General features: G+C 46.4%; 1 protein-coding gene across 2 annotated transcripts in view; it reads right to left on the reverse strand.

Annotated features, from left to right (window-relative positions):
• The window catches only part of BCAR3 (BCAR3 adaptor protein, NSP family member), a 115,990-nt gene that overhangs the window by 44,094 nt on the left and 45,225 nt on the right, over positions 1 to 26,671 (reverse strand). The window contains exon 1 of one of the 2 annotated variants that reach the window (XM_036872746.1): positions 7,437 to 7,877. The exons of the other annotated variant lie outside the window; for it this stretch is intronic. Coding sequence (XP_036728641.1) covers positions 7,437 to 7,520 — 84 coding nt within the window. The 5' untranslated portion in view covers positions 7,521 to 7,877. Of the gene's footprint in view, positions 1 to 7,436; positions 7,878 to 26,671 lie in introns of those variants that run through there. 2 annotated transcript variants of the gene reach the window in all.

The following is a 26,671-nucleotide window of genomic DNA, read 5'->3' on the forward strand; positions in this document are numbered from 1 at the left end:
CTAACACCATGCTAGATGTCATGGACAGGATCAGGGAAACAGCAGCTGGACTTAGAGGGACAAGATACCTAATACAACACAACTCAGATCTCATGAATCATATGATGTCTCTGGAATTAAATAAGTAGCAAGAATATTTATATCTCACAAGAGAAAACATGACCAAGGCCCTGAATTTTCGTGACTTGCTCAGACTTATGCAGTAAAGGACTGCCTGAAAACTAGAATCCAAGTCTCCCAAAGTATATAAAGAACCAGACATGTTTACAGGAAAAACCTGGGGAACATGAGGGCTGTGTTCATATATATGAAGGTTTGGGATGTTCTCGTCCCAAGATGGCAGGTCACATATTCTTGGTTCAACTCCCTAGAGAAACGAATCCAGACTCCGTCCTGTCTTATTCCTAGGTGTCTACTCATACCAACTAATTTGGCCTCAAATAGACATGGTCATAATATGGAGGGGAAAGACATGTATCTGAAGGGTTATTATACCCATTTAACTGGAGAATAAGGTGGATATTGCAAGGCACAGATTTTGACTCAATACTAGGAGGAACTTTCTAGCAATTTAGAGTTTTCAAACGTGGGAATGTATTGCCTTTAGGGTACAGTACACCTCCCATCTCTAGAAATGTCAAAAAGAAGGGTAATGAAATGACCTCCTACGAAGATTTAGGGCCAGGTGACCAGTTAGGAAGTTACTGCAGAATTTTAAGCAGTAACAGATAATGAGGCCTGAAGTAGTACAGTACTGGTGGGAGAGACAGGAGGAAGGGGTGGATGAGAGAAGAGTTTAGGAGTAAAATCATGAAGACTTATAATTGATTAGACATGGAAGATGAATAGGGGGAAAAGACATGGGAGCTCCTGGAAGATGACTGAGCCATCAACTTCCAGTACAGAAGCATGAGCGGGGAGCAAGTTTATGGAAGAAGATGTAGAGCCTGAGGTACCTGTGGGCCATCCGGATGGAGTGGCTCACCAGGCCATGGGATCCAGGTGCTGCAGAGAAGGGCTTGAGAATCCTCAGTGTAGAGGGGGTATGCTGTCTCAAATGTCACCTAAGAGATGGGTTATAGGGGGAATATGAGAAGAGGGCTAGAAGACACTGGCTTTTTTAAGAGGCAGGCTAGAAAGAGAAGCTGAAGACAGGTGTCTTAGTCCATTTAAGCTCCTGTAAGAAAGATATGATAGACTGGGTGGCTTAAACAACAAACATTTATTTCTCACAGTTTCTGGAGGCTGGGAAGTCTAAGATCAAGGCACTGGCAGATTCAGTGTCTACTGAGAGCTTGCTTTCTAGTTTAGAGATGGCCATGTTCTTGCCATGTCCTCACATGGTAGAAGGGATAAGAGAGCTCTCTGGGATCCCCTTTATAAGGGCACTAATTCCATTCACCAGGGCTCCACCCTCATGACCTAATCACCTCCCAAAGGGCCTACCTGCTAACATCATCGCACTCGAGGTTAGGATTTCAACATGAATTTTGGGGGGACACAAACATTCAGTCTATAACAACACAGCAGGATGGGTCGGTAAGGATCTAGGAGAAACAAGTAGAGTTCAGTGTCCTAGAGGTTGAGAGGAGACTTCCAGGAAAGGATGGCCAACAGTGCCAAGTGCAGCAGAGAGTTCTAATAGCATCAGAATTGGATGGCAGCCACAGGACTCTGCGAGGACAGGTCGCTGATCAGGTCAAGGGGGCTGAGTGGCCAATGGGAAGTGAGGAAGCAGAGACTGTGTTAACCAGCTTTGGGGATGGAGGAAGCCGGGGCCAGGAAGGAAGACATGGATATAATGATTATTTTTAGAATGGGGAAGACTGAATGAAGCATGTCTAAGCTAAGAGGAAAGTGCTGGTAGAGAGGGACAACCTGAAGGTGCCTGAGGAGTCTTTGGGGAGGAGGGTGGTCATAGGTACAGGTGGCAGGGCTGGCCTTGGTCAGGGAGAGGGACATTTCATCCTCAGAGGCTGCAGGAAGGAAGAGAGGGTCATGGATACGGACACAGGTAGAGCTGTAGCTTGTGGGGGCAGGGGTGGGAATGGAAAAGTATCGGGCCTGATGGTCTGAACTGTTGCTGTGGAGTAAGAAACAGGTTCTTATTATGAGTGTTAAAAACAGGCTTAAAGAGAAGGTGGAGAGAGGAAAATATGAGTGAGCTGAGCAAGGACAAGCAGAGCAGACGGGAGGCTTCAAGGACGTTGGCATAAGTTAGGGGAGACGCTGGTGACGCTCCTCAAACTCAACCTGCACACAAGAGGCCGACCCCAAGCCCTCCCCCACTCCCATCCAAACTGTGTGCTGGCTCCCCGCTGCCCTGCACCATCTGTGAGCCGACCGCCTCTCTGATCTCATCTCCTTCCACTCCTCAACTTCAGCCTGAAGTCCCGTGTGCGACGCCCTTTTTCTCCCCAGGGCCTCTTCTACCTACGGCTCCTTTAGGAGTTGCCCAGTGTTACCTGCCCGGGGAAGTTCCCTGACCCAGAACTGGGTTAATACCTCTGCCCAGCACCTTGCATTGTGCTGTGTATTCTCCCTGCCTTTGCACCACCACGTGGTACCTCTCCGTGGTACCTCGGAGAGAGCTGCCTGCATGCCCATCTCCCCAGCCGGATACGGAATTGCTCCTTTAGGACAAAATCTTTCACTCTGTCTCCCCAGCACCCATAGGCCCTTGATACACATGCTGGGCATGGGGGTGGGGGTGGGAGCGGGGAATGAGTAGATGAATTCTGAGTGGGAGACTGGCTCGTTGGTCCCTCAAATCCCATCTTACTACAATTAAAGAATCTAGGATTCTAGCTTGTTGGTTCTCTCTGTATACCTGCTTTTGTAAAAGCGCACACGTATTAGAGTGGACACTGGGGAGAGTTCTCCATACAAACTAAGAGACTGATCATAGCCCTTTCATAAGATAGAAAAATAAGCCATGACATTCTCGTGGCCAGAGCCAGATTCCAATAGTAGCTCCCGGGGCTATGGACATGCATGAAAATCCAGATGAGGACAGAGATGCTGCAGCGATGTCCAACCCAGCAGGCACTCCTCTCCTCCTCTCCCCCCACCAGGACAGCCTGAGTCTCCTCTGCTGCCCTGGGGACGTCCAAAAAGTGCATCAGGTAAAAGGCCTCAGCTCTGTCTCTGAAGGCATCTTTAAACCCAGCGACAGAGGTCAGGGTCCTCTGCGTCCCGCTGCCGTCTCACACGTGGGTGCGTGACGACCGTTGTGGCGCACGCACCCCGACGACTCACCAGCATCCTTTCCAGTGTCTGGCACAGCTCCATCTCTCTGCGGTCCTGGAGGTGCTGACCCGCTAACAGAATTTTCCCAGGATCCCAGGATCCCAGTCTCGTTTCTGCTTCCCACCCACGTCTCTCCAACAAAAACAAGGTCTTGGCCAGGATCCAAGCTCTGGGGTCTGTGGTGAAGGGGGCACTGGGATCCAGACCCTGTCAGGCACGTCCTTCCCCTGATGCTGAAACCAGATCCCCGTGGCCCCCAGATGCCAATGGAATGCATTTAGGTTTCTTTTAAAAAGCTGTGCTAGGCCTATTTTTTTTTTTTTGGAGAGAAGGAGAAATAAGTGAGCAACTACTAACTGCCACAAGGAGGGGCTGAGTCACTTCGAAAGACATTTCCCCAGTGGCTTTTTCCACCTTGCGCAGCTTGTGCTGGCGATGCATCAGCCCCATGATAAAGGCAACTTAAGCCACTGTCAACACCAGGGTGTATCACCAGTAACCAAGCTGTCACAACAGCAGACAGACAAAGGATGGGCCACAGGGAAAATGAGCAGGACTTTCACTCTATTACATGACACTCCAACACAGAAAGGTAGTTTCCAATGAAAACAAGTTTTGAGGACCCAACCCTCCAGGGATGGGCAGATGAGACACCTCAGGCTATAATGTGCATTCAGAGAGGCTCCAAATACTTTTTCCAGGGGCAAGGGAAATGATTTAAAGCAAAACAAAACACAACAATAGCAACCGCAGGATATAAGCTCTTCCCACTGTAGGGCACTTTGTGGCTGCAAAGACAGTCACACCTCTGTGCGAGAACGTATATGCTTAAAATCCACTGCCTTCTAACAACGACTTCTCGTTGACAAGACCAGTGCCGCTGGACTTAGTGACTGGTTAGCCAAGACTTACTGATTCATTTATCCACCAACTCCCTACTCCAGCCTCCTTGTTGGTGTTCTTTCAGAAAGGTGGCTATTCTGCACTTGCAAGGTAACTCCAGTCTCTTTGGTTCCCCTGAAGTTTCCTGACACAATCACACCCACCTTCATCAGGAGTAGACACTGATAAGGCAGCAAGTTTCAGCTCCGGTTCCCCTGCCCACACACAAGGAGAATCAGGGACTCGAGGGGCCAGAGAAGTGGGCATTTGTCCCCATGGCCAGTTCCAGAAATGGGATCTATTGTGCTTCTCCTAAATTCCTTCTGCAGTTCTCTAGGAACCGGAAGGTGGCCCTGCCACTGCTGCAGGAAGGCGACCTAGTCTATGAAAACCAGTTCTGCGTCCTCCCTGAAGTCTTTCCTGAAAGCTGAGGTTCGCACTATGCTTTCCCAACTGAATTGTTAACTGAAGTATTAGTAGGGACAAAATCATCTTGTCAATGTTCACTGGTCTTATGATGGTATCAGAGAAAGGACACTTGGCTTGAGGCCACAAAATCTGATTTCTACTCCTGGCTCCCCACGAAATGATTCTGGAGCAGGGAGCTTCTCTGAGCCTCAGCTTCTCCTCTGTGGAAAGGGGTAAACTACTGTCCTGCCTGATTCAGCTTGTCTTGAGACCCCAGGGAGACAACTTGTGAAGGAACTCAGACATTGGAAAGCCTTTTGCAAATGTAACGAAATGACACTATGGACTAATGGTCTTATGGGAAGTCCTTCAAAGGCAGGAACCTGCCTCAGCTGTCATTAAATCACCCCCTCCCCCCGCCGCCACCTAACAAAGTTCTTACACACGGAAAGGCTACGATATTCGCCATTCAGGGATTTTCAAACTTGAATGTGCTCCACTAATGTCGTGGATCTGGAATATCTTCATGACAGACTCTTTTCCATTGGGTGTAAGCAAAATGTCCTTTCCTTTTCTTACTCGAGATCCAGAGGTCTTTTGTGAAATGAGTGCCTTGTGTGAACCCTTCTGGGATGTTAAAGTCATGACCCTTGACATGGCCTCAACTTGGGAGGACCAGCAATGACTGCAGATCCTTGACCTCCTCTCCATTCTTGGCCTCCCAATTAATTCTTTTCCAGGGCCTTTGTATTCAAGTCCACACAAGGCCCTTAAACACATACTAACTTCTGCAGAATCTCTGCAAATGAGATCTTATTCCCTGAAAGTGCCTGTGTGATTGGTCCCCTATGTAATGAAGGAGCTTTTATATTTTTAGTTTTCTTCCCATACAACAAACACTATTAATAACATTGTACTTTCTCCAGAGATGATATGGATTAGACCAAATGGAAAGTTACCATGGCTACCACAGTGTTATTTTTGGTATGAGAAATTCATGCCAAGGGAAGTAGCTTCCATGGTCAAGAATTGGAGCTTTATTTCCGCTTTGCTATCAGGCAATCAATTCCAATTTAATTTTGAAACTCTAATTGCAACGGAAACTAATTATGAGCAGCAAGACCTGAAACCCCTAATTAAAGTGGGAGTCAATAAAGTGATGCAGCTTTATCACTGGGGCAACACTGGCAGGAGGAGGGATTTGAGCACAGGTACGTTTTCTTTCCCAGGTAACTAAGCAAAACAAGACAGGGAAACACATCCCAAGAGTCGGAGGGAAAGCCTGAGCTGGGTCGGAAGGCTTCAGGTTCTGGTGAGTGAGCAGGGCAGGTCCTCTCTCTGTGCTATGAAGATGCAACATACTAGGGTGGGATAGAAGCCCAGGTGGGAAGGAGGTTGTTTCCACCTACAGTCAACCACCAAGAGTGGCCGTGGTAGGGAGGCCGAAGGACGGTTAGTTCAGACCAACCCCATGTATTACTGTGGCCTTTCCGTGCAGGCCCTGGAGAAAATACCTGCAGAGGCGCAGTGGTCTCCAAACAGAATCTCATCACTCAGACCCAGATATTTATGGGCTGTTTCCTCAGATACCAAATGGTGAGTTGCACTTTTCTGAATTAGCAGAAGTTGGCTTATGGGAGGACTTCTATTAGAGTGTAAATCTACTGTCAGTCCCTGCAGTGTGTGATTCCCTTCGGGACCTCCCCGTCTATCTCCCACAGCTTTAAAATACTGTTAATGGCATGACTTCATCGGCCCCACTCTAGAACGATCCATATTTAGGCCAGAAACCACATGGTCCTCACGTCACCCCACTGGGCTCCAGGATAGAAAGGGGCTCTTAAATCAGGGAGGAAACACTTTTAACCTATGATTACTCACTCTCCTCCAAATTCCTTGACAAAGAGACAAAAATGAACTTGGCTGAATTGTTAGAAAGCTATTCTGAACACTCCGAAAGGGCAGTAAAATTAGAAGAAGCCTCTCCTCTTCACATTCACTGTCTATTTTTCTACAAAGGGCTCTTTCTCCCTGTAACAGGATTTCCTATGAAATTTTCCTGTTGTAGCTTTTTCAATGGCACCGAATAAGTCAGTCCCTTAGGAGAGGGAGCTCTGCTGTCAGGGTGGGAAGAATTCCTTGAGATCTTTCTGATTCTTATTTCCCATGAATAAATGAGGTCCTTAGTCATGCTGGGGCCAACAGGATTTTTCCAAGGCAGACAAGCCCCCAGATCAGTGACAGCCTACACTAAACGGAATTCTTAGTTGTTGTCACAGGTGGGCAACAGAACAGAGGTTTCATCTTGAATTAGTCAAATGAGGTTCTTTGAATATTTTCATCAAAATAAATAGTGTATTGACATATTACCTTTGGTACTGATGTCTTGTAACAAAGGTTAAGAATGGGAGCATTCTTTAAATTAAAAAAAAAAAAGACAGTTCTGAATACGGAAATGTTTTGGAACGTGACTGCAATTTGAAAGGAGATATTTGGTGGTTTTTGTACTTATATATGTTACTGACATAATGCAGCAGCAAGGTAAGTGGAGAGAGGGGCTCAGCCTTCATTACAAACAAGGGGAGAGAGAGAGAGGGAGAGAAAGAGAGAGAGAGAGAGAGGGAAAAGAAAAATAGTATTGAGCTACCTTGGTATAAAATTTCAGCCCAAGGAAACTGAAAGTCTCTTGAAAAACAGAGCTTCATCCTAAAGCACAGACAAGGAGCTCCCTTCTGTGTGGCCCGATTCTGCTTCCAGAGGAGACACACCACTAGGGGCTTATGAGGATCCATACATCAAAGTCAGCGCCTCTGTTTTTACAGCCAGCGGGCTGCAAACTTTTCTAGTGCTTTCAAGGCCCCCCAAAGAATTTTAGATGTACCTTATCTCACACCTACCTTTACTCCAAGGAAAGACTTGCGGTGATAGAAGCAGCACAGAGCGGCTGAGAGGGCGTGGAAAGCATTGCATTCCTTAGGCATCTTTCAGTCTTCAGTCCCTGGACCACACACTTTGTTTAGGGTTAAAGGAGAGGGGGCTTGAGGCGCGAGAGCTCCAGCCCCGCTGCAGCAGCTGTGCTGCGCTGCTCCAGCACGCGGGCCGCAGGGGACTGAGCGGCTCCTTCTCCCCCGCCAGGCTGGGACTTTCCCTCTCCGCTGAAGCCAATACAATCCACTCGCTCAATTCTGGCAGGCGGGTGTCCAGCCTGCCATGCACACGGTGCCAGAAATCCTCATGTGACCAGACTCACTTTCTGATGAAATTCTAACCTCTTTTAGAAGAGGCTTTGGGCTTTAGCTGTCCCCTCAATTTAGAGACCCAGCAGAAATCATTATCCCCCCAGGCAACCTTTCCTCCCCAGGGCTGAAGTCACCAGGCAATCTGCTCCTAGAGGCTTTGTTTGTTTGCTTGTCACCCCAGCACCTAGGAGTTCACATATCACACCACCTTGTGATGAGACAGAGGCTCCTTTGAGAAAAGGACCCAAAGGCGAACTGAAAGGTGACTTTCCCCTAGGAGCAATCCTAGAAGTCCCGAGAAACCTGGGCAGAATCCCCATCCCACTCTCTCAGCCACCCCCAGAACTGTTTATTTTTAATTAGGATGCTCCTGGCAGCCAGTTTGCAGCTGATAACGTTGGCATAGCCATCACTATTGGCAAAGCACTGTTGCCTTTAGGTGTTTAATTAGCAAGTCTGTCAGCTAACACCCTGAGCAGCCTGTGTCCTCCCCAGCTGGCTGTGCAGCCTGTTGGGAGGATGGGGGACAGGCTACGTACCCTCTTTTGACCCAACTGTTGGTCCCACTCTCCTCCTTCACTTTAAATACTTCACTGTAATTGCCCATCCTGCCTAACCCAGATCCAACGCACGAACCTCATGTCCAACACCGCCAAGCGATTCTCTGGCGCTAAGAGGCCTTTACCCCTATCAAGAGCCTCCCGACACCTTAGGAGAAAGGAATTGCTTTTCTCCTTTCATTCCAGTCAGGGTGGATTCTCAACAATTCTGTTTTTTTTTATTTTTTTTATTTTTAATCAAACCCAGGTTTCTGCCTGTAGCGCTTCCTCTCCTACCGTTCCAAATATTAACTTTCTGTGGCTTCGGCCACTAAAAAATGGAATGTGTCCCGAAGCTTTCTAAAACTTCACACAGGCAGAAACTTGCAATGAGGAAGAAACAGAACCTATTCAGTCCAGAAAGGAACAACACCAGATGAGGCATGAGGGAGGTATGAGAAATATCCAACAGGATTAGTGTCAAATCCTCAGGAGGCCTTGGCCTTTGGACTAGGTCAAGTCAGCCTGTAAAAATAGAGAACTGTTTCTTCAATGCCTGGTGTGTGGCTTCTGTGCTTAAATGAGGGCTCTGGAGAGCGACAGATCTCACACTCACCTCAAGCGGCAGAGGCTCAGCCTAATAAACACCTCTAACGTGGGGATGGAGCTACAAAGGGCCTGTCATCACAGGAACAACCAGGGGGGCTGACTTCCTTTCTGCTTCCTCAACTGGCTCCCCACCCCCATGATTCTGGGGCCCAGATGTGCAGCCCTGGGTCCTGGGAAGTCTACCTGAGACCTTGGAAGCAAGCACCAAGGGTGGTAGAATTCATGGGGTTTTTGAGCTGGAGGGGCCCTTGGAGATGGTCCAGTTGGTGGGTCAATACTGTCCCCCAAGGTCCATGAACTGGACCCATGAGGAAGCATTGTCTCTGTTTGCCCTCATTTCCATTAGATGGAGTTCAAAGAGTAAGTCCACGTGAGCAGCCAGGGCCCATGGCCCCAGCAGTTTTGTGGGGATGACTCATCAATCAGGCCAATAGCCACCAGGTAAGGGGCCCAGTTTGCACCTGCTGTTCCCCTTTGAGAGGAAGTGACAAGCTCTGTCAGAATAAGAAACTCCCAGGACTTCCCCGGTGGCGCAGTGGTTAAGAATCCGCCTGCCAATGCAGGGGACGTGGGTTCTATCGCTGGTCCGGGAAGATCCCACATGCCGTGGAGCAACTCTTTCTCCCTGTAACAGGATTTCCTATGAAATTTTCCTGTTGTAGCTCTTTCAATGGCACCGAATAAGTCAGTCCCTTAGGAGAGGGAGCTCTGCTGTCAGGGTGGGAAGAATTCCTTGAGATCTTTCTGATTCTTATTTCCCATGAATAAATGAGAGCCTGCGAGCCACAACTACTGAGCCCGCGCGCCTAGAGCCTGTGCTCCACAACAAGAGAAGCCACCGCAGTGAGAAGCCGGCGCATGGCAACAAAGAGTAGCCCCCAATCGCCGCAACTGGAGAGAAAAGCCCCCACGCAGCAGTGAAGACCCAACGCAGCCAATAAATAAATAAATATATAAATAAGAAGAAACTCCCCAAGAGGCTAGCATCCCCGGCTCAGAAAAAGGGAGGGAAGCAGCTCCTTAAATCCTGTACAGAAATTCAGTGAGATTAGTCAGCCAGAGCCTCTGAATTCCGATACCCTACCCACAGAAAGATTGAATGAAGTGCATTCTTGAAAGAAAATATACTTAAAAAAACTCAGACATGTAAATTACATAGAATTACGTAGTCAAGTGCTCCAGCGCCAGGGTAAAAGCAAAACAAAAGACACTCAGGTCACTGCAGAATCACAGCTCTTGTCACCTGAGGCTTTCCCTGTTTACTCTAAAAAATGTTTCCATAATGCACGAAGAATTGGTTCTGTCAGGATTAAACAGTGAGCTAATCTTATTAGGTAACTGTTTCCTAAGCATTTTTTATTTTTTTGTTCCACCCCAAAAATAATTTCTAAAGCAGCACTCAAAGGTTTTAATCAATTTTCCCCTGAAATGGCCAAGGAGAGAGACTAAAATAACATGTTGTTATTGCCACTAAAGATGATAATTGCATGAATTCGTAAAGTGCCCTTCACTGACTTATGTTTTTTGATGTCTCCCATCCACACCGATCAATTCCCCCACATTCTCCCCACAATGATGATTCTATTCTAGTTACAAAGAAACAGAGGATCAGAATGGCGTGTCACGCAGCAGAGAACAAAGGACCAGGGACTCCACCCTGTGCTTTTGCCAGAACCTGGTATTTGATCACCAAATATGAGATTTTTTAATGTCGTATAATTAAACCGGTTACTCACACAGCCCCATGAAAAAGGGTTGTGACCTGGGGTAGGTGGCCATTGTCTGATGATTTGGTACATGGGATTTAGGACCAGTCAAATTTTGTATTCAGGGCTTTCTAAACACCATGCTCTTCTGGGGACAGGGGTCAGCATCTCTAATGCAACCCCAGGGACTGATGGAGGCGGGGTGGCCCGGAGCAAGCAGCACAGAGATCTGGGAAAGCGCTGTGCTCTCCAGCGCCCCCTCTGGCCTCCTGGGAGGCTCACTCCTCTGAACCAAGAAATACACCTGTGAGAAAAGCCAAGGCTGCGCAGCCAGGTGAACCCTTGAAGAAAATCCTCATGACCTCCCGTCAAATGTTGCCCACCCTGTCTGGGAATAAGGTTAAAGCAGACCAGAGGAAGGCCCCTGCACAAGCATTGCCATCAATGCCATTTTTTCCTTGGGCAGCCTTAATACTAACCTGCCCTATTTAGTAACCATGGAAACAGGGGGTGCCTGCCAGTCATATTCCACAGACAAGTGCTTCTTGTCAGCAGCAGCCCTTCGGCTGGGAGGGGCTGAGAGGCGTACCGAGTCCCTTTCCCAAAGTGCCACAGTCCGCACTAGAAGATCAGCCTCATATATATGGAATCTAAGGAATATATATGGAATCTAAGGAAAAAAAAAAAAAAAGGGTCATGAAGAACCTAGTGGTAAGACGGGAATAGAGATGCAGACCTACTAGAGAATGGACTTGAGGATATGGGGAGGGGGAAGGGTAAGCTGTGACAAAGTGAGAGAGTGGCATGGACATATATACACTACCAAATGTAACATAGCTAGCTAGTGGGAAGCAACCGCATAGCACAGGGAGATCAGCTCGGTGCTTTGTGACCACCTAGAGGGGTGGGATAGGGAGGGTGGGAGGGAGGGAGATGCAAGAGGGAAGAGATATGGGAACATATGTATATGTATAACTGATTCACTTTGTTATAACGCAGAAACTAACACACCATTGTAAAGCAATTATACTCCAATAAAGATGATTAAAAAAAAAAAGAAGCTCAGCCTCCCCGTGAGGTAGACCCTCTCTCCAACATGGCATGGGGTGGGGACGAGGTCTCTGAGGAGGAAGATGTGCCTACCAGGTACCTGCTTTTCCCTGTTTCAGGGCAACGGAGAAAATAAGGCTGCCCACACCTCCGCTCCCCTTCCCAGGGCCAGCCCAGAATCAAGGCATCAAGCCTTAAACAACACCAAGGTGCTCTCGGTCACTGTCAAGCAGCCCTGCAGACAGTGACACTGCCCGAGGTGGGCGGCAGGCTTTGATCAGAGGGCACTGACCCAAGGCCACAAGGCCCAGCTGGTCTCTGCCCACAGGGGACACACTCGGAACATGAGTCAAGAGATCAGCCCCAGTCTACACGGTCAAAACCGCTCAACCTTTGGGGCAACTGCTGAGACGCCTCACCTCCCTAGAAAGATCCATCCTTCCTGGCTTTTTGCCTCCACTAAACCCCAGTGATCTGGCTCTCGGTGAACAAAGACAGCTTTAAGGAGTTAGGGAGTAAGACGTTCCTCCTGGCGCCCTAGAAGCAGGAAGATTAACCCAGACTGGCCCAATCCTAAGGATCCGAGGCCACCTTCCGCAGGCCCTGCTCCCGCCTGGGGAGCCCTGGGCTGGAAAGGGGCACATTTACCAGCAGCCCTGCTTCCCTGGCACCAGCTTGTCTGTGTGATTCTGATCACGGTAACCAGGAGGTGAGGTGGCAGGGGAGGAGGTCGGGCATCTGAGCACCTGCCCTCCCGTAAAAGCCACAGGGCTCGAGGACAAGGGCTGGGAAACCACTGAGGGAGGAGGACGCCGTCAGGAAAGAGGTCACCTGCTCCTCACGCGAGACGCAGCAGCTTCACAAGCCGCCAAAGACAGTTCAACACATTTTCCTATATGCAAACACAATTTATTTCCTGCTCCAAAAGGGAATGCAAACTGGACGCGGCGGGAGGAGGGCAGGAAGTGCCGGCTGAGCTCTTAGGGCTGGGTTGTGTGTCGCTGGCGAACACAGAGGGTGCATTTACGAGCGTTTGCTGTACGCCCCTCCTCTCGCTCTGACGGTTCCCCCAGATTCCTCAAGGGAATGAAAGAGTATGGCTGCTAAATGGTCTCTATCCGGAGGCGGTATTGATCTGCTTAGCACATAAAGAGAGACCAAGGACAGTATTCACAAACAGATTGCTCCCTACCGAGCCTTCCATCCCCTCCACAAATTTGTTTCTCTAATCGGCTATTAAAATTGTACAACTGATAACATGAAGCAAAATTAGGTGAGCATCCAGCCCTGACTCTGCTTTCTCGCGCTGCCGCATACAATCCCGTCGCATACATCCCTCCACCACCACCTCCACCTATTTCCTGATATCACCCCAGAAATCCTATATTATGCAAGCTCAATTTTCTATTTTTAGCATTAAGGCCAAATTAAAAGAACATGCACAGGGCGTAATTCCAGCCTCTCAAACAGCAGACTCAGACTTTCTGGCGGCCTCAGCCTTCTTTGAGAGTCTATGAAAACCACGGACCCTCTTCTCAGAACAAAAGGCACATATTGTAAAGTTTTACATATAATTTCAGGGGATTCCTGGTCTCCTGAAGCCCAGCCTTACACCCGTGGGAGTCTTACTCATCCAAGATGATCCGCCCCCCACCTCCCAAGCTTCCTTCCATTCTATACTCGCTGTGCAGGTGACACACCCAGAGCACTCATTTGTTCTCCTGTCATCATAGCGCCTAGGCTTTCTTTGCTGTACGCTTTTCTCTTTCCCCTTCCAGCAACTAATAGTGACAGCAAAAGCCCCTCAGAGGCCCCTCCCATGCAGAGCGCCGCAGAAATGGCCTGAGGGGCATCCACAAAGCCAGAATGTGCAAAGGCTCACCAACCAGATCAACCGCATGGGCTCCCATCTCGGCTGCCATGGGCTCACCCCTCTCACAAGCACTTCTGCAAAATGACATCTGCCAAAACGGAGCTGTGAGACACATATCTGCACGTTTCAAGTGCTGCTGGGAGGTGGCAGGGTAGAGGGAGGGCCAGGGTGGGTTCAAGTCTTCATTGTACCACTAGCAAGCTGGGTGACCTTGAGAAATTTCTTAACCTCTCTGAGCCCCAGTTTCCTCCTCCAACTTACTGGGTTTTTGTGAGGATCAACAGAGATAACACATAAAGAGCCTGGCAACAGAGTCTAGGCACTCAGCAAATGTGAGCCTCCCTTCCCCCCTTCCCCTCCAAAGGAAGGGACCACAAAACCTATTTCTCCAGTCCATCCCTCCTACAGGGCACATGCCCAGCTGCACCCTAAACCTCACCCAAAGGGCAGGCTATGGGACCCACGTCCTGCAAGGAGAGTGTGGACAGCACCGCCCTGAGCCACTGACCGGCCCCAACTGGTACTGAGGTGACTCCTGAGCCTTGAAAGCCAGGGAACAATGAGGAGGAGTTTAAGAGGTTTCTTTAGCCTTAAAATATTTTTTAGCCTTCAGATTTTAAGACTGCGTATTAAAATTGGTTTGAATCACACTTGCTCAGATACCTAAAATGATTTTCTACTGCAGACTCTCTGTCATTTGGGGAGTTAACAGGCAGCATGTGCGTCCACAGCCTCTGCCCACTTGGCCCTCACCCAAGGGGACTCTGGGGTCCACCTGCAACTACCAAGCTCTGCATGTCCCACCACTGTCCCAGCTAGTCTGACTAGGGATCCCGTGGCCCCTCCTTTCCCACTGTCCCCACATCAAGTGACTGCAGAGCTGGGCTTCAGCCTATGTCCCACCTGGATGCCCTGCCTGATGCTCCTCCAACCTTTCCCCCTGCCCCCTGCCTGGCTCTCCATGTTCGTGCCCTGGGACTGGATCTTCCACGTATGTCTAGAGTCCCCAGAAGGGCCACCTCCCATGTGCCTGACTCCTTCATACGTCACCAGTACATATTACTGGGTACTCTGATGCCAACCATTTCTACAATTAGAACTGTGCCTGGGATAGCCTTTGGACGTGCCTGCCTCGCCCAGCTACCTTCTCTGTGTCATCTCTGATTCTGCTTTCCGCCTGCACCTCCTGCTCTCCAGCCCCTAATGGCAGGGAGCGCCAGAGTTACAGTGCATTCTTCCAAGGCCACCACACACCCACCTCCCACCCAGAAAGGGTACCAAAGTTCTGAGTGGATGAAGCAGCCTGTGAGGGATGCCTGAGAAGGCAGGAACCCTCGGGCAGAGGGCAGGGTAGGCACCAGGTAAGAGGTGGAGCCAGGACTACCTCGACTCACTCCAGCCTTGAAAGCTGGCCAAGTAAAAGAGAAAATGATCTTAATTAATCCCTTCTTCTCTGTTTTCAAGCAAATTCCAGCCACCTGAATACAATACTTCAGTGAGAAAATATCATTTTTTCATGGTCATAAACTGATAATGGGTATCGTCTGAGGGACATACCAGATAATTATGCATCCCACCCAAAGAGCTATGAGAACCAGTCAGTCTAGGCCAGGAGTTCTTAACCTCTGGTGGGATGGGGCTTCCATGAACCACTGGAAATTGTATACAAACTGCTGTATGAGTACTGTTCATTGAGGTGAGGGGTCCATGGCTTTTACCCAAGAGTCATGTGACCTAACAATCCCCACTGATCCAGAAAGACTTTCAGTGGCTCTTAAAGATGTAGCTTCTGAGGTTCTTAACTTGATCTTTTTTCTAGTGGAGAGAGAAGTGCAGAGGATACCCTGGTCATCACAGACATGGGCAAAGACAGATAGCCCCCCTTCCCTTAGTCACCTTGGACACAATCAAGTCTTGGCAGGGCTGTGCCTGGTAAGAGGAGGAGACAGAGAGCTTTGAGGCAAGCAGTGCCACTTTCCTTTCTGCTGTTGGAGTAGCTTTAAACACCTGCGAGAGGAGGAGAACCCTTTCCCCCAGCTGGCGGAAGGGCCTGTCTGCATGCAACGCTTAGTAAATGCGGACTAGCTACCAGTGAGACCCTCAGCATCCCCTCCCCAACCACAGACTCCAGGGATGCGGTCCCTCTCATTAGACTGTGGCAGTCACAGACATCGTTCCACCTCTCAGCCGGGCTCCTCAAAGGAGCCTTCACCACCCCATGTGCAAGGTCCCCAAGAGCCAGCATTTATACAGAGGACTTTTACCATAGTGTCTATTTAATACTCACGCTAGGAGACACGTCTTATTATCTCTATTTCACATATGAGATCAAAACAGTTCTTAGAGTTAATAATTAAAACGACTATGAATCAGAATGGCTGGCTCTAACGCATGTGATCATGGAAGCATGGATACCACCTGGTTGCCTAGAGTACCTTATCTTGTGCAAATCCAGAAGGCAGAATTATAGCTGCTGCAACAACCCTCTCCCTCCGACCGAGTGACAGATATTTTTGGCAACACAGACAGCTGGTCTCCTCTGAAATATCCCCGATCAGAAGTTCTCATCATTACTGATGGGAAAGGGCAGGACATGTACAGATGGATACTGAGGCCAGAATCTAGAAAAGCCAGGAGGCAGCAAAGTCCTATCACACAGCTGATAAATGGAGAGCTAAGGGACAGACCGTCTTTGTCGTATATGGAGATGTCAGCTGGGTCCATTTCTCTACAGGAAAAGGCCGAATCAGAGGGTGGGCTACATGGGAAGGACTGTACTGATTACCAGCTCCTTTCTTCACTTCCTAAGGCAGTCAGCTGCTAAGCACAGTACCACCTCAGAAGTGATATCCAGGCAGTCAGCATTCATGCGGACAATAGGTTCCTTCTGTCAGTGGCTCAAAGGACAGTACAATCCCTGGCCTTGCATGTACACCCAGAGGAGTGGGAAGGCAGGGGGAGGAAGGGAGAGTTACCAGGGAGAGCAGCAAGAACTCACCTGGATCATTCTTGAGGATCAACACACCTGCCTCAGGGTTAGGCCACTTGTGACAACAGATGCAGGAAGTTTTCCAAAGTCAAACTATAAATCGCAGGGGAACTCACAGCCCCTCTGCACCCCCTCCCCACCTCCCACCTATAATTTCTCTGTAACAGTAGGGGAATCTGGGAATCTGCCTCCCAATTAAACTGGGAGGCAATGGATATCCAGCGTATAAATAAACCAGGAGGGAGATAAGCTAGAGAAAGGTGAGTATATGACTTGAAAAGATCAAAACAAAAATATCTCTGTAAAACCTAGCATTCATATGCCAACATTTGCCAGCATTTTATATATGTACCCTGAGTAGACAGAGATAATTAGAAACATAGCCTAATAGATTCTCATCCTAAAAATTCAGGGGGAAAAATGATGTAAATAGCAGATAGTGGTTATTACATTTAAAACCTTTACCCCAGGGAATGTGTATTCATGCTTGTAATGGTTGTGAAAGCCAATCAGAATACTGAACACCTAATGGTCCAGGAGTGGACATGTGACATAAGTTAGACCAATCAGAGTCCTTCCTTGGGATTTTTCAAACCAGAGCAGACGTAGAGGTCCCCTTTTCCCTTTGGACCATAAGCTTTAAGATTATAAGCTTAGAATAGCCAACAGCCATGTGCCCCCAACTACATGGAGAAGTTGATCTGAGAGAATGCAGTCAACATGCTGAGAGAAGCAGATGCAAGGGTTGAGAGTCCAGACGTGTTTTCCTTCCCGAGAACAGTCATCGACCCAGGCCACTCCGCCCCTGCCCTTCCCAGTGATAAATTTCCTAGCTCGCGTTATCAGTTTGAGAGTTTACAGGTTCACCTTATCATTGTGAGATTAGGTAAAAACTTGAGAGTGAAATATAACACACTGTGTTGGGCTATGCTAGAGTTCACCTGTATAAGACACGATCCCTAAATCTGGAAATGCTAAAAAGGAGCCAACATAAACTGATGCTACACAAAAACACGTATGATACATGCCCATTAATAACAGGGTGATAGGGGCTTCCCTGGTGGTGCAGTGGTTGAGAGTCTGCCTGCCAATGCAGGGGACACGGGTTTGAGCCCTGGTCTGGGAGGATCCCACATGCCACAGGGCAGCTGGGCCCGTGAGCCACAACTGCTGAGCCTGCACGTCTGGAGCCTGTGCTCCGCAACAAAGGAGGCCCCGATAGTGAGAGGCCCGCGCACCGCGATTAAGAGTGGCCCCCGCTTGCTGCAACTAGAGAGGGCCCTTGCGCGAAAACGAGGACCCAACACAGCCAAAAATAAATAAATAAATAAATAAATTTAAAAAAAAATAAAGCAAAGGGGAGCAAACACTTCTACAAGCATATAAAAAAAAAATAACAGGGTGATACACTCATATTGCAGGGATGGGTAGATATTAATAGTGTTTTACAGCCTACTCCAAGGACACTCCATTATAGAACTGAGTTGTCTTGAGTTCTCAAGGATAAAGCAGACATGAATTTGCCTGTAGGAAAAGGGAGAGGGATTCATAGAGTTAGAACGTTTTGTGCCACTGAGTATAGGTGTAAGTTTTGCTCGCACAACCAGCATCCCGCCCAGGCTACAGGAAACTACTAACAAATGGCTCTCTCAGTCCTGCTTATACAGGCAACAGCAGCATCTTACGTTCCTGGAGAACATTTCCAAAGGCTATTCTGTTTTGTAGAAAGCCAGAGGACCTGATTCAGAGGCAAAGGCTCAGACATTCCCTTACAAAGGAGAACTTTACCAGGTACGATGGATTACCTGGGAGAGCAACTCTCATGACTCCTAGATCAAAAGAAAGGAACTTTGCATCACTTCCAAATTATATTTACATCTTCCCAGATTTGTTCCCTATGCAGTCCTTAGGTGGGCACGGCCTGGAAGGAGCCACGGATCCCTGGTTCTCAGCCTGTGTGGCCCTGTGGGGCATCCTTCACCCACTGCTCTTGTTCTATTCATCCCAGTGAGGAGTCCCAGCCCCAAACCTGTCTTCCAGCATCCAGCTATTGAAGCACTAATTAAAATGATGTGTCCTTGTCTGGTGGTCTCAGGACCCAGGCCTCAGTCATCATCTTCACTCCAATGCCCAGTACAATGCCAGCACATTTGGAGATAGCACAGGGATTCTCAATCTCGATCCACAAACACCTTAGAAGATGCACAGTAAGTGTGTGTGCATATTTGTAGAGACAGGTTTCTTATTCATCATATTTGCAAAAAGATAGGGGACCGCCCCCTAGATAGTTAAGAGCCACAGAGGCATGAGACATGAATCGCCACATGGGGGTTGCTGTCCTCACTGGTGAACCCACCTTGCCGTCCCTGTGGCTGGATTAGGGCTGGTTCCCACTTCATCACTTAGAAGCACTTTACTCTTTTAAACTGTGACCTACCCGGGTTCCCAAACGAGAAGAGGCTCCCAAGACACAGTAATTCCCAACTCCCACCACCTGCTCTGAGTGAGCAACCCTAGAATGCTCTGCAAACTGGGAGAGAAGAGGATACGGCACTGTTCTGCTTAGGCTCCTGTCAGTAAAGACCATGGGAAGACAGAGAAGAGGAGACTGGACCACGATGGACGCAACTGGACCACACAGCCCCTTTCAAAAAGCACCCACCTGGGCCTCTGAAAAATAAGGATCCAATTGGAGACTGGTGGCCACAGGAAACAGTCCATCAGCTTTATCATTTCTTCTGTACAAAAAGCTCTTTTGAGAGTGTGAATGGGGGCTTTATGTAGTAAGTTCTCATCCACGAGCTAATAAATATGTGAAATAGCCTCTCAGACCAGGTTCTTACAGCCTGGACACTGAGGTCATTCAAGGAACAATTAGATGCCATCTGGAGAGAGCTGGAACTCGAAGGGCCAAGTGGCATGCTCTGGTTCCCAGGGTCTGACACATCCTTATCTTCACTGACAGAAAGGATGAATGGAGTCAGCTAGCTAATCCATGCTGGGAGCAGAGAATGGGCAAATACACAGCAATTTACAAAAGCTTAAGGGGGAATGTTCAAATTCAGCCTGCCCCAAGGAAATGTACCCCTTGACTGCATTCACACATCCAAGCTGAGCATCTTTGCCATAAACCAGGCACTGACCTCACCAAGCTCTGGGCTTTCATGGTTTTAATATAAAGCAATTAGAGCAGAACAGCAACTGCTGTGGCCCAGCTCTTGACAGTATATAATGAGCAAGGACTTGATCGCGTGAAATAGAGTTAGTATTTACTGAGGCTTTACAATCCACTCAGTTGTAAAGAACAGGCAGACAATTGTGAACCCTTATTTCTGGGATAGACCCTCAATTTTTTCTTATTTTTAAATGAAAATTGATGTCTCTTCTCTATTAATAATCAGTATTTTAAATGTAAATGCTATTGTTGAGCAAGCTGGGTTTTTTCTTAGCTAGAGAAAAAATATTTATTTAGATAAACAGACAGTGATTATTTGTATTAGTGTTTCTGCAGCTTTATAACAGCTCTTAAGTAGCAGGAGACCCTCTAGGACGGCAGTGCTCAGTGTGGTCTGCGGGCCCACGGGAGCCTTTCAGGGAGTCTGTGAGGTTAACGGTATTTTCGTAATAATACTGAGACCTTTTTTTGCCTTTTTCACTGGGTTGACATTTATGCTGGTAGGGCAAAAGCAATGATGGGTAAAACTACTGGGACTGTAGCAGCAAGCAAGAGGGAGGCACCAAACTGGATAAGTAGTCACTGCATTTCTTGACCACCATGTTTTTTTAATTTATTTTTTAAATATTAAAAATTAAAAATATATATTTCTTTAAAAAATAGCCAGTTCCACTTAAGAAGTCCTTGATGAAGCAGTAAGAATTACAATAGTCTCCCCTTATCTGCAGGCACTATGTTTCAAGACCCCCAGTGGATGCCTGAAACCACAGATAGTACCAAACCATATATATACTATGCTTTTTCCTATACATACATACCTATGATGAAGTTTAATTTATAAATTAGGTGCAGTAAGAGAATATCTGAATTGCCAACATCACTACTCTTGTGCTTTGGGGCCATTATTAAGTAAAATAAGGGTTACTTGAACAAGCACTGTAATACCTTGAGAGTCAATCTGATAAAAGATGGCTACCAAGTGACTAAAGGATGGGATACACTGGACAAAGGGATGATTCATGGGTTAGGCAGGAAGGAGATTTCATCAGGCTACTCAGAATGGCACACGATTTAAAACTTACAAATTGTCCAAAAAAGAAAAAACACTCATTAGAAAAGATACATGCACCCCAATGTTCACAGCCGTGTGACTTACAATTGCCAAGATAGAAACAACCTAAGTGTCCATCAACGGATGGATGGATAAAGAAGATACACACACACACACACACACACACACACACACACAAGAATACTACTCAGCCATAAAAAAGAATGACATTTTGCCACTTGCAACAACATGGATGGACCAAGAAGATACACACACACACACACACACACAAGAATACTACTCAGCCATAAAAAAGAATGACATTTTGCCACTTGCAACAACATGGATGGACCTGAAGGGCATTATGCTAAGTGAAGTAAGTCAGACAGAGAAAGACAAACACTGTATGATATATGTGGAATGTAAAAAATACAACGAACTAGTGAATGTGACAGTAAAGTAGACTCACAGATATAGAGAACAAACTAGTGGTTACCAGTGGGGAGAGGGAAGAGGGGAGGGGCAATATAGGGGTAGGAGATTAAGAGGTACAAACTATTAGATATAAAATAAGCTATAAGGATATATTGTACAACACAGGGAATATAGCCAATATTTTATAATAACTATTTATGGAGTATAACTTTTAAAAATTGTGAATCACTATATTGGACACCTGTAAGTTATATAATATGGTACATCAACTATACTTGAGTAAAAATATATTGTACCACCACATAAAATAAAACTTCTGAATTGTTCATATCTGTAATTTTCAGACCATGGTTGACTGTGGGTGACTGAAGCTGCGGATCGGGGGACTAGTGTATTTACTTTATTACATCCTGGTCCTTGAGTCCATGTCTCGAATATTCTGTGTGGTGAGACAGGAAGCAGACATACAGCACTTCTCCTGCACACCCAGCACAGTGGTTGTCTTGAGGGAAAGCAATTGTGCCATTAAGTTGTAGGCTGCACTAGCTGCTTTTTCATGGAACACCATTTTTACTTCAAAGAATGTCTGACAAACAATGGTTATTCAGACATGAGTATTTATTTGGCAGACATTTTCTAAAAAATGAACAAAGTGAGCCTGTCACTTCAAGGAAAACAACTGACAGTGTTTGTTGCCAATGCTAAAACTTGAGCTTTCAACTGAAAATTAGAATTTTGAGAAACTTGTATTTACCACCGTGAGTGGTAAATACTTTAATGATTTTTTTCATGAGTGACGATAATAATGAATGTGAGTTTTTGGTATTGTATAGTGAAATATGTTAACATTTGGAAGATCTGCATAACTCAGCAAAGCAGTATTTTTCAAATGACCAATGCACGATGGTACAAAATCATGCATGGGTAAGATCCATTCACATTGCCAGATAGACCAATGGATTTTAAGGGAATAGAGTAAAAATTAAAAAAAGTCCATTGATATGATTTCAGATTCCACACTGCAATTAACCTTTATGGAACTACAACTTTTCAAGTTTTTGTATAATAACAAAGAAGAATATCTCTAATGATCTGAAAAGGCTATTAAAATTCTATTCCTAGGGGATGAGGAGTGGGCAAAATGGGTGAAGGGGGTCAAAAGGTACAAATTTCCAGTTATAAAGTGAATAAGTGCTGGGGATGTAATATACAGCATGATGATTATAGTTAATAATACTATATTGCATATTTGAAAGTAGCTAGCAAAGTGGATCTTGAAAGTTCTCATCAGAAAAAAATTTTTTTATAACTATTTATGGGGATGGATGTTAACTGGTCTTATTGTGATCATTTTGCAATATATACAAATATCAAATCATTACATCGTACACCTGAAACTAATATAATGTTATGTCAATCATACCTCAATAAAAAAAAGACTATTCCTCCCTTTTTGAATTATATTATCTGTGCAAGACCAGATTTTCTTTAGACTTCAACCAAAATGATGTCAACACAACAGATTGAAGGCTAAAGCAGATATGAGAATCAAGCTTGTTCTATTAGACTAGACACTACAGAGATTTGCAAAAATGTAAACCAATGCCATTCTTCTCACTAAATTTTGTTTTGGAAAATGATTATTTTTTATAAAAATATGCTATTTATAATCACATAATGGGTTTAATATTGTTATTTTAAATGAATTAAATAAACATTAAAAATTCCTACATTTTAATTTCTCATACAGTAAACCGATAGCTAAAACCCACATAACAAAAGCTCTTTGGTGTCCTCAATAATTTGTAACAATTGAAAAGGGGTCTTGAGACCAAAGAGTTTAAGAACTTAGGCTCTCATATATCTAACCTACCTGTTTTACATAATTTTGATTAAGCCATAAGTTTTCAGCATCAAATCTATGGAGTAGACTAAGATATAAATAGAGGAGTATCTATTTTTATAAGTAACTATCATAAAAGCACTAATGATTATCAGAGGAAATTTGGAAACAGAGAGAAATGTGAAAAATAAAACAAAACTCCTTAGTTGCCAGGAAGTTAATTTTGACTTATAACCCAACACTCAATCATTCTACTCATACGCGTTTATCTTACAGAAATTCTCGCACAAGTGCACACCAAGCCATCTCAGTGAGGCAATGCCATCCTTCCAGCACTGAGCTTCACGCCTCTTTTCTCCCACCCACATCCAGCCCCTCAGGAAACCTTGAGGCTCTGCCTTCATATTATAGGTCAAGAATCCCCCTTCTTGGGCTTCCCTGGTGGCGCAGTGGTTGAGAATCTGCCTGCTAATGCAGGGGACACGGGTTCGAGCCCTGGTCTGGGAAGATCCCACATGCCGCGGAGCAACTAGGCCCGTGAGCCACAACTGCTGAGCCTGCACGTCTGGAGCCTGTGCTCCGCAACAAGAGAGGCCGCGATAGTGAGAGGCCTGCGCACTGCGATGAAGAGTGGCCCCCGCTTGCCACAACTAGAGAAAGCCCTCGCACAGAAACGAAGACCCAACACAGCCAAAAATAAATATAAAAATAAATTAATTAATTAAAAAAAAAAAAGAATCCCCCTTCTTCACCACCCCTTCTGCCATCACAGATCCAAATTATCACCATCTCTCACCTGGACGGTCACCACGGCCTCCCATCTGATCTCCCTGCTCCTACCCTCGTCCCTCACAGTCTGCCAGCAACATACAGGCCAAAGTGATCCTGAGATGGCTCCCCATCTCACTCGGTAAAAGTTAACATCTTTACTGAGACATCCAGGCCCTGTGCAACCTGCCTCGTCCCCCTTCCTCATTCTCTCACATCAGCTTTCACCACTCTCCCTCAAGGCCACCCGCTCTGGCCCTGCTGGCCTCACAGCTGTTCCTCAGTGGAAGAGGTGAGCTCTGGCTTTCACGGCCTTGCCCTTGCTATATCCTCCCCCCATCAGACACCACTCTTTTTTTTTTCCCCTTTTTTTTGGCCACGAGACTTGTGGAATCTTAGCTCCCCAACCAGGGACTGAACCCGGGCCCTTGGCAGTGAGAGTGTAGAGTCCTAACCATTGGACCGCCAGGGAATTCCCCAGACACCACTCTTGACTTGCCCCTCCACTAGAAAGTGGCCCTCTGGGTGAGGCCTTCCCTGGCCACCCTACTTAAATTCAACGTCCCCTTAACTCCAACATTTCGTAGTTCCTTCCCCTGATGAATTTTTTTCTGCTGAGCACTTATTTCTACCGAACATGGTGTACTCGGTTGTCTTCTTTGTCTTCTCACTCTTCCACCCCATAATATAAGATCCATAGAGGCAGGGACATAGTTTTGTTCACTGCTGTATCCTCAGGCCCTCGAACAGTGACCAGCAGATGGCAGATACTCAATAAACCTTTGTTAAACGACTATGCCATATATAACAAATATGACTACATTTGTTAAATAACTGCAAAACTGTTTTTAACAAGAACCCAAATGTCAGTAGGAAATTGGTTCAATATAATTGTATTTCATACAATGGAATACTGGATAACCATTCAAAAGAAGGAGGTAGACCCATATGTTTAACAGGGAATGATGTCCAATGAAAAAAGGAAGTTGCAAAGCAATATGTAGTTATACACAATTTTTGGCAATCAATCAAATTGTTCCCCAGCTCAGCATTCTTGCTCTCTTTAACGGTTTGACCATCTCAGAATTTCCTAGGAACACTTGAAGTTCCCTCACCCTTCCCATTCAGTAAATATGAGAGTCTCTACTCTTCCCAGAAGACTCCGCCTGCTGTTCTCTCCTGCCGCAGTCAGCCTGGGCACACACTTTCCCGCAGGCTGGGGTCTCCCCATCAGTCTCTAACATGTTGATATCTGTCTTCTGCCTAACCTAATACCAGCTTCCTTTCTGTCAAGTCACCATTTTTTTTCAGCTGTCAAGTCACAATTCAAATATAATTTTTTCCAAGAAAACTTCTTGGTAATGACATGTGAAACTTCAGATCGATGCCAACCCCCCCTCAAAATCTACATACAGTATTGCAGCATCTTAGAGCTGTTAGTCCAAGAACGTTAGACAATTAATTCTAATAATAAAATGCCTTGACAATTTTAATCTGTCTTATATGGAGCTAATGAAAATGACTTGCCTTCTTACATAATTTAAGGACAGACCTTAGTTCTGAAGTTGTAAATATAATGCTATGGCACACTATTACATTTAATATTAAAAGCTCCCAGAATACACAGAAACTGTCTCACAGCCAAATGCTGTGCTGTTGTGTCATTCAATTACCACTAGAGGGCAGAGCTTAACAGCAAACGATTCCAATGCTGAAAAGCCTGGCCTCTCATTTGGGGGTTGATGAGTTACTGGGACCCAATAGCTGATAACAAGATCCCTGAGGATTGAGAGATCGGAGTCACAGAGGTTGCCAGAACCACACTTTTTAAAAGTGTTACACCTCTGCCTACACGTGTGAGTATTTAAGATGACAACAGTGATCGTGCAGTTTTTATCCTATCCCAGGTTGGCAAGAGACGATAGAGTGAGGTTAGGGGTGGGAACCTCCTTGCTGTCATGAAATAAAATCACTGAAGAGGGCTTCCCTGGTGGCGCAGTGGTTGAGAATCTGCCTGCTAATGCAGGGGACACGGGTTCGAGCCCTGGTCTGGGAAGATCCCACATGCCACGGAGCAGCTGGGCCCGTGAGCCACAACTACTGAGCCTGCGCGTCTGGAGCCTGTGCCCCGCAACGGGAGGGGCCGCGATAGTGAAAGGCCCGCGCACCGCGATGAAGAGCAGTCCCCGCACCGCGATGAAGAGTGGCCCCCACTTGCCGTAACTAGAGAAAGCCCTCGCACGAACCGAAGACCCAACACAGCCAAAAAATAAATAAATAAAAATAAATAAAGTAGCTATAAAAAAAAAAAAAAAAAAAAAAAAATCACTGAAGAATTTCTGGAAAATGTTTAGAGATCTGTGTGTGACTTACTTTAGGAAACTTAAAGATCTTTGGAACAAGCTCATTCCCTCGCCCCTGAATTTCAATGCCTTTCCCATCTGGTTGTATATGGTCATCAGTCAGCCAGTCAGTTACTAAATATTTATTAAGAGGACAAGAAAGGGTCCTTGCCCTCAGAACTCACATTCTAATGAGGAGTTGGTTGTTGTTGTATTTAACTAAACAAATAGAATTTGGCACAAGTGCTGTGAGGCTAATACTCAGAGTAATGAGATAGTGACTGCGGAGGCTGCTTTTAGCAGGGGGGTCAGGGAAGGTCCCTCTGAGGCAGTGAAATCTGAGTGGGCACGCACCAGCCACCTGAGAACTAGGGTGACAGCTACAAAACCAGCATTTCCTGAGTGCCATCTACCTATCAGGCACTGTGCTAACAGCTTTGTGTGCATTAACTCATTTAAGCCCTACATTCTCCCATTTACTGTTAAGGAAATTGAGCTCCAGAGAATTTCAGA

Source organism: Balaenoptera musculus, chromosome 1, assembly GCF_009873245.2.
Source record: "Balaenoptera musculus isolate JJ_BM4_2016_0621 chromosome 1, mBalMus1.pri.v3, whole genome shotgun sequence".
Classification (NCBI taxonomy): Eukaryota; Metazoa; Chordata; class Mammalia; order Artiodactyla; family Balaenopteridae; genus Balaenoptera; species Balaenoptera musculus.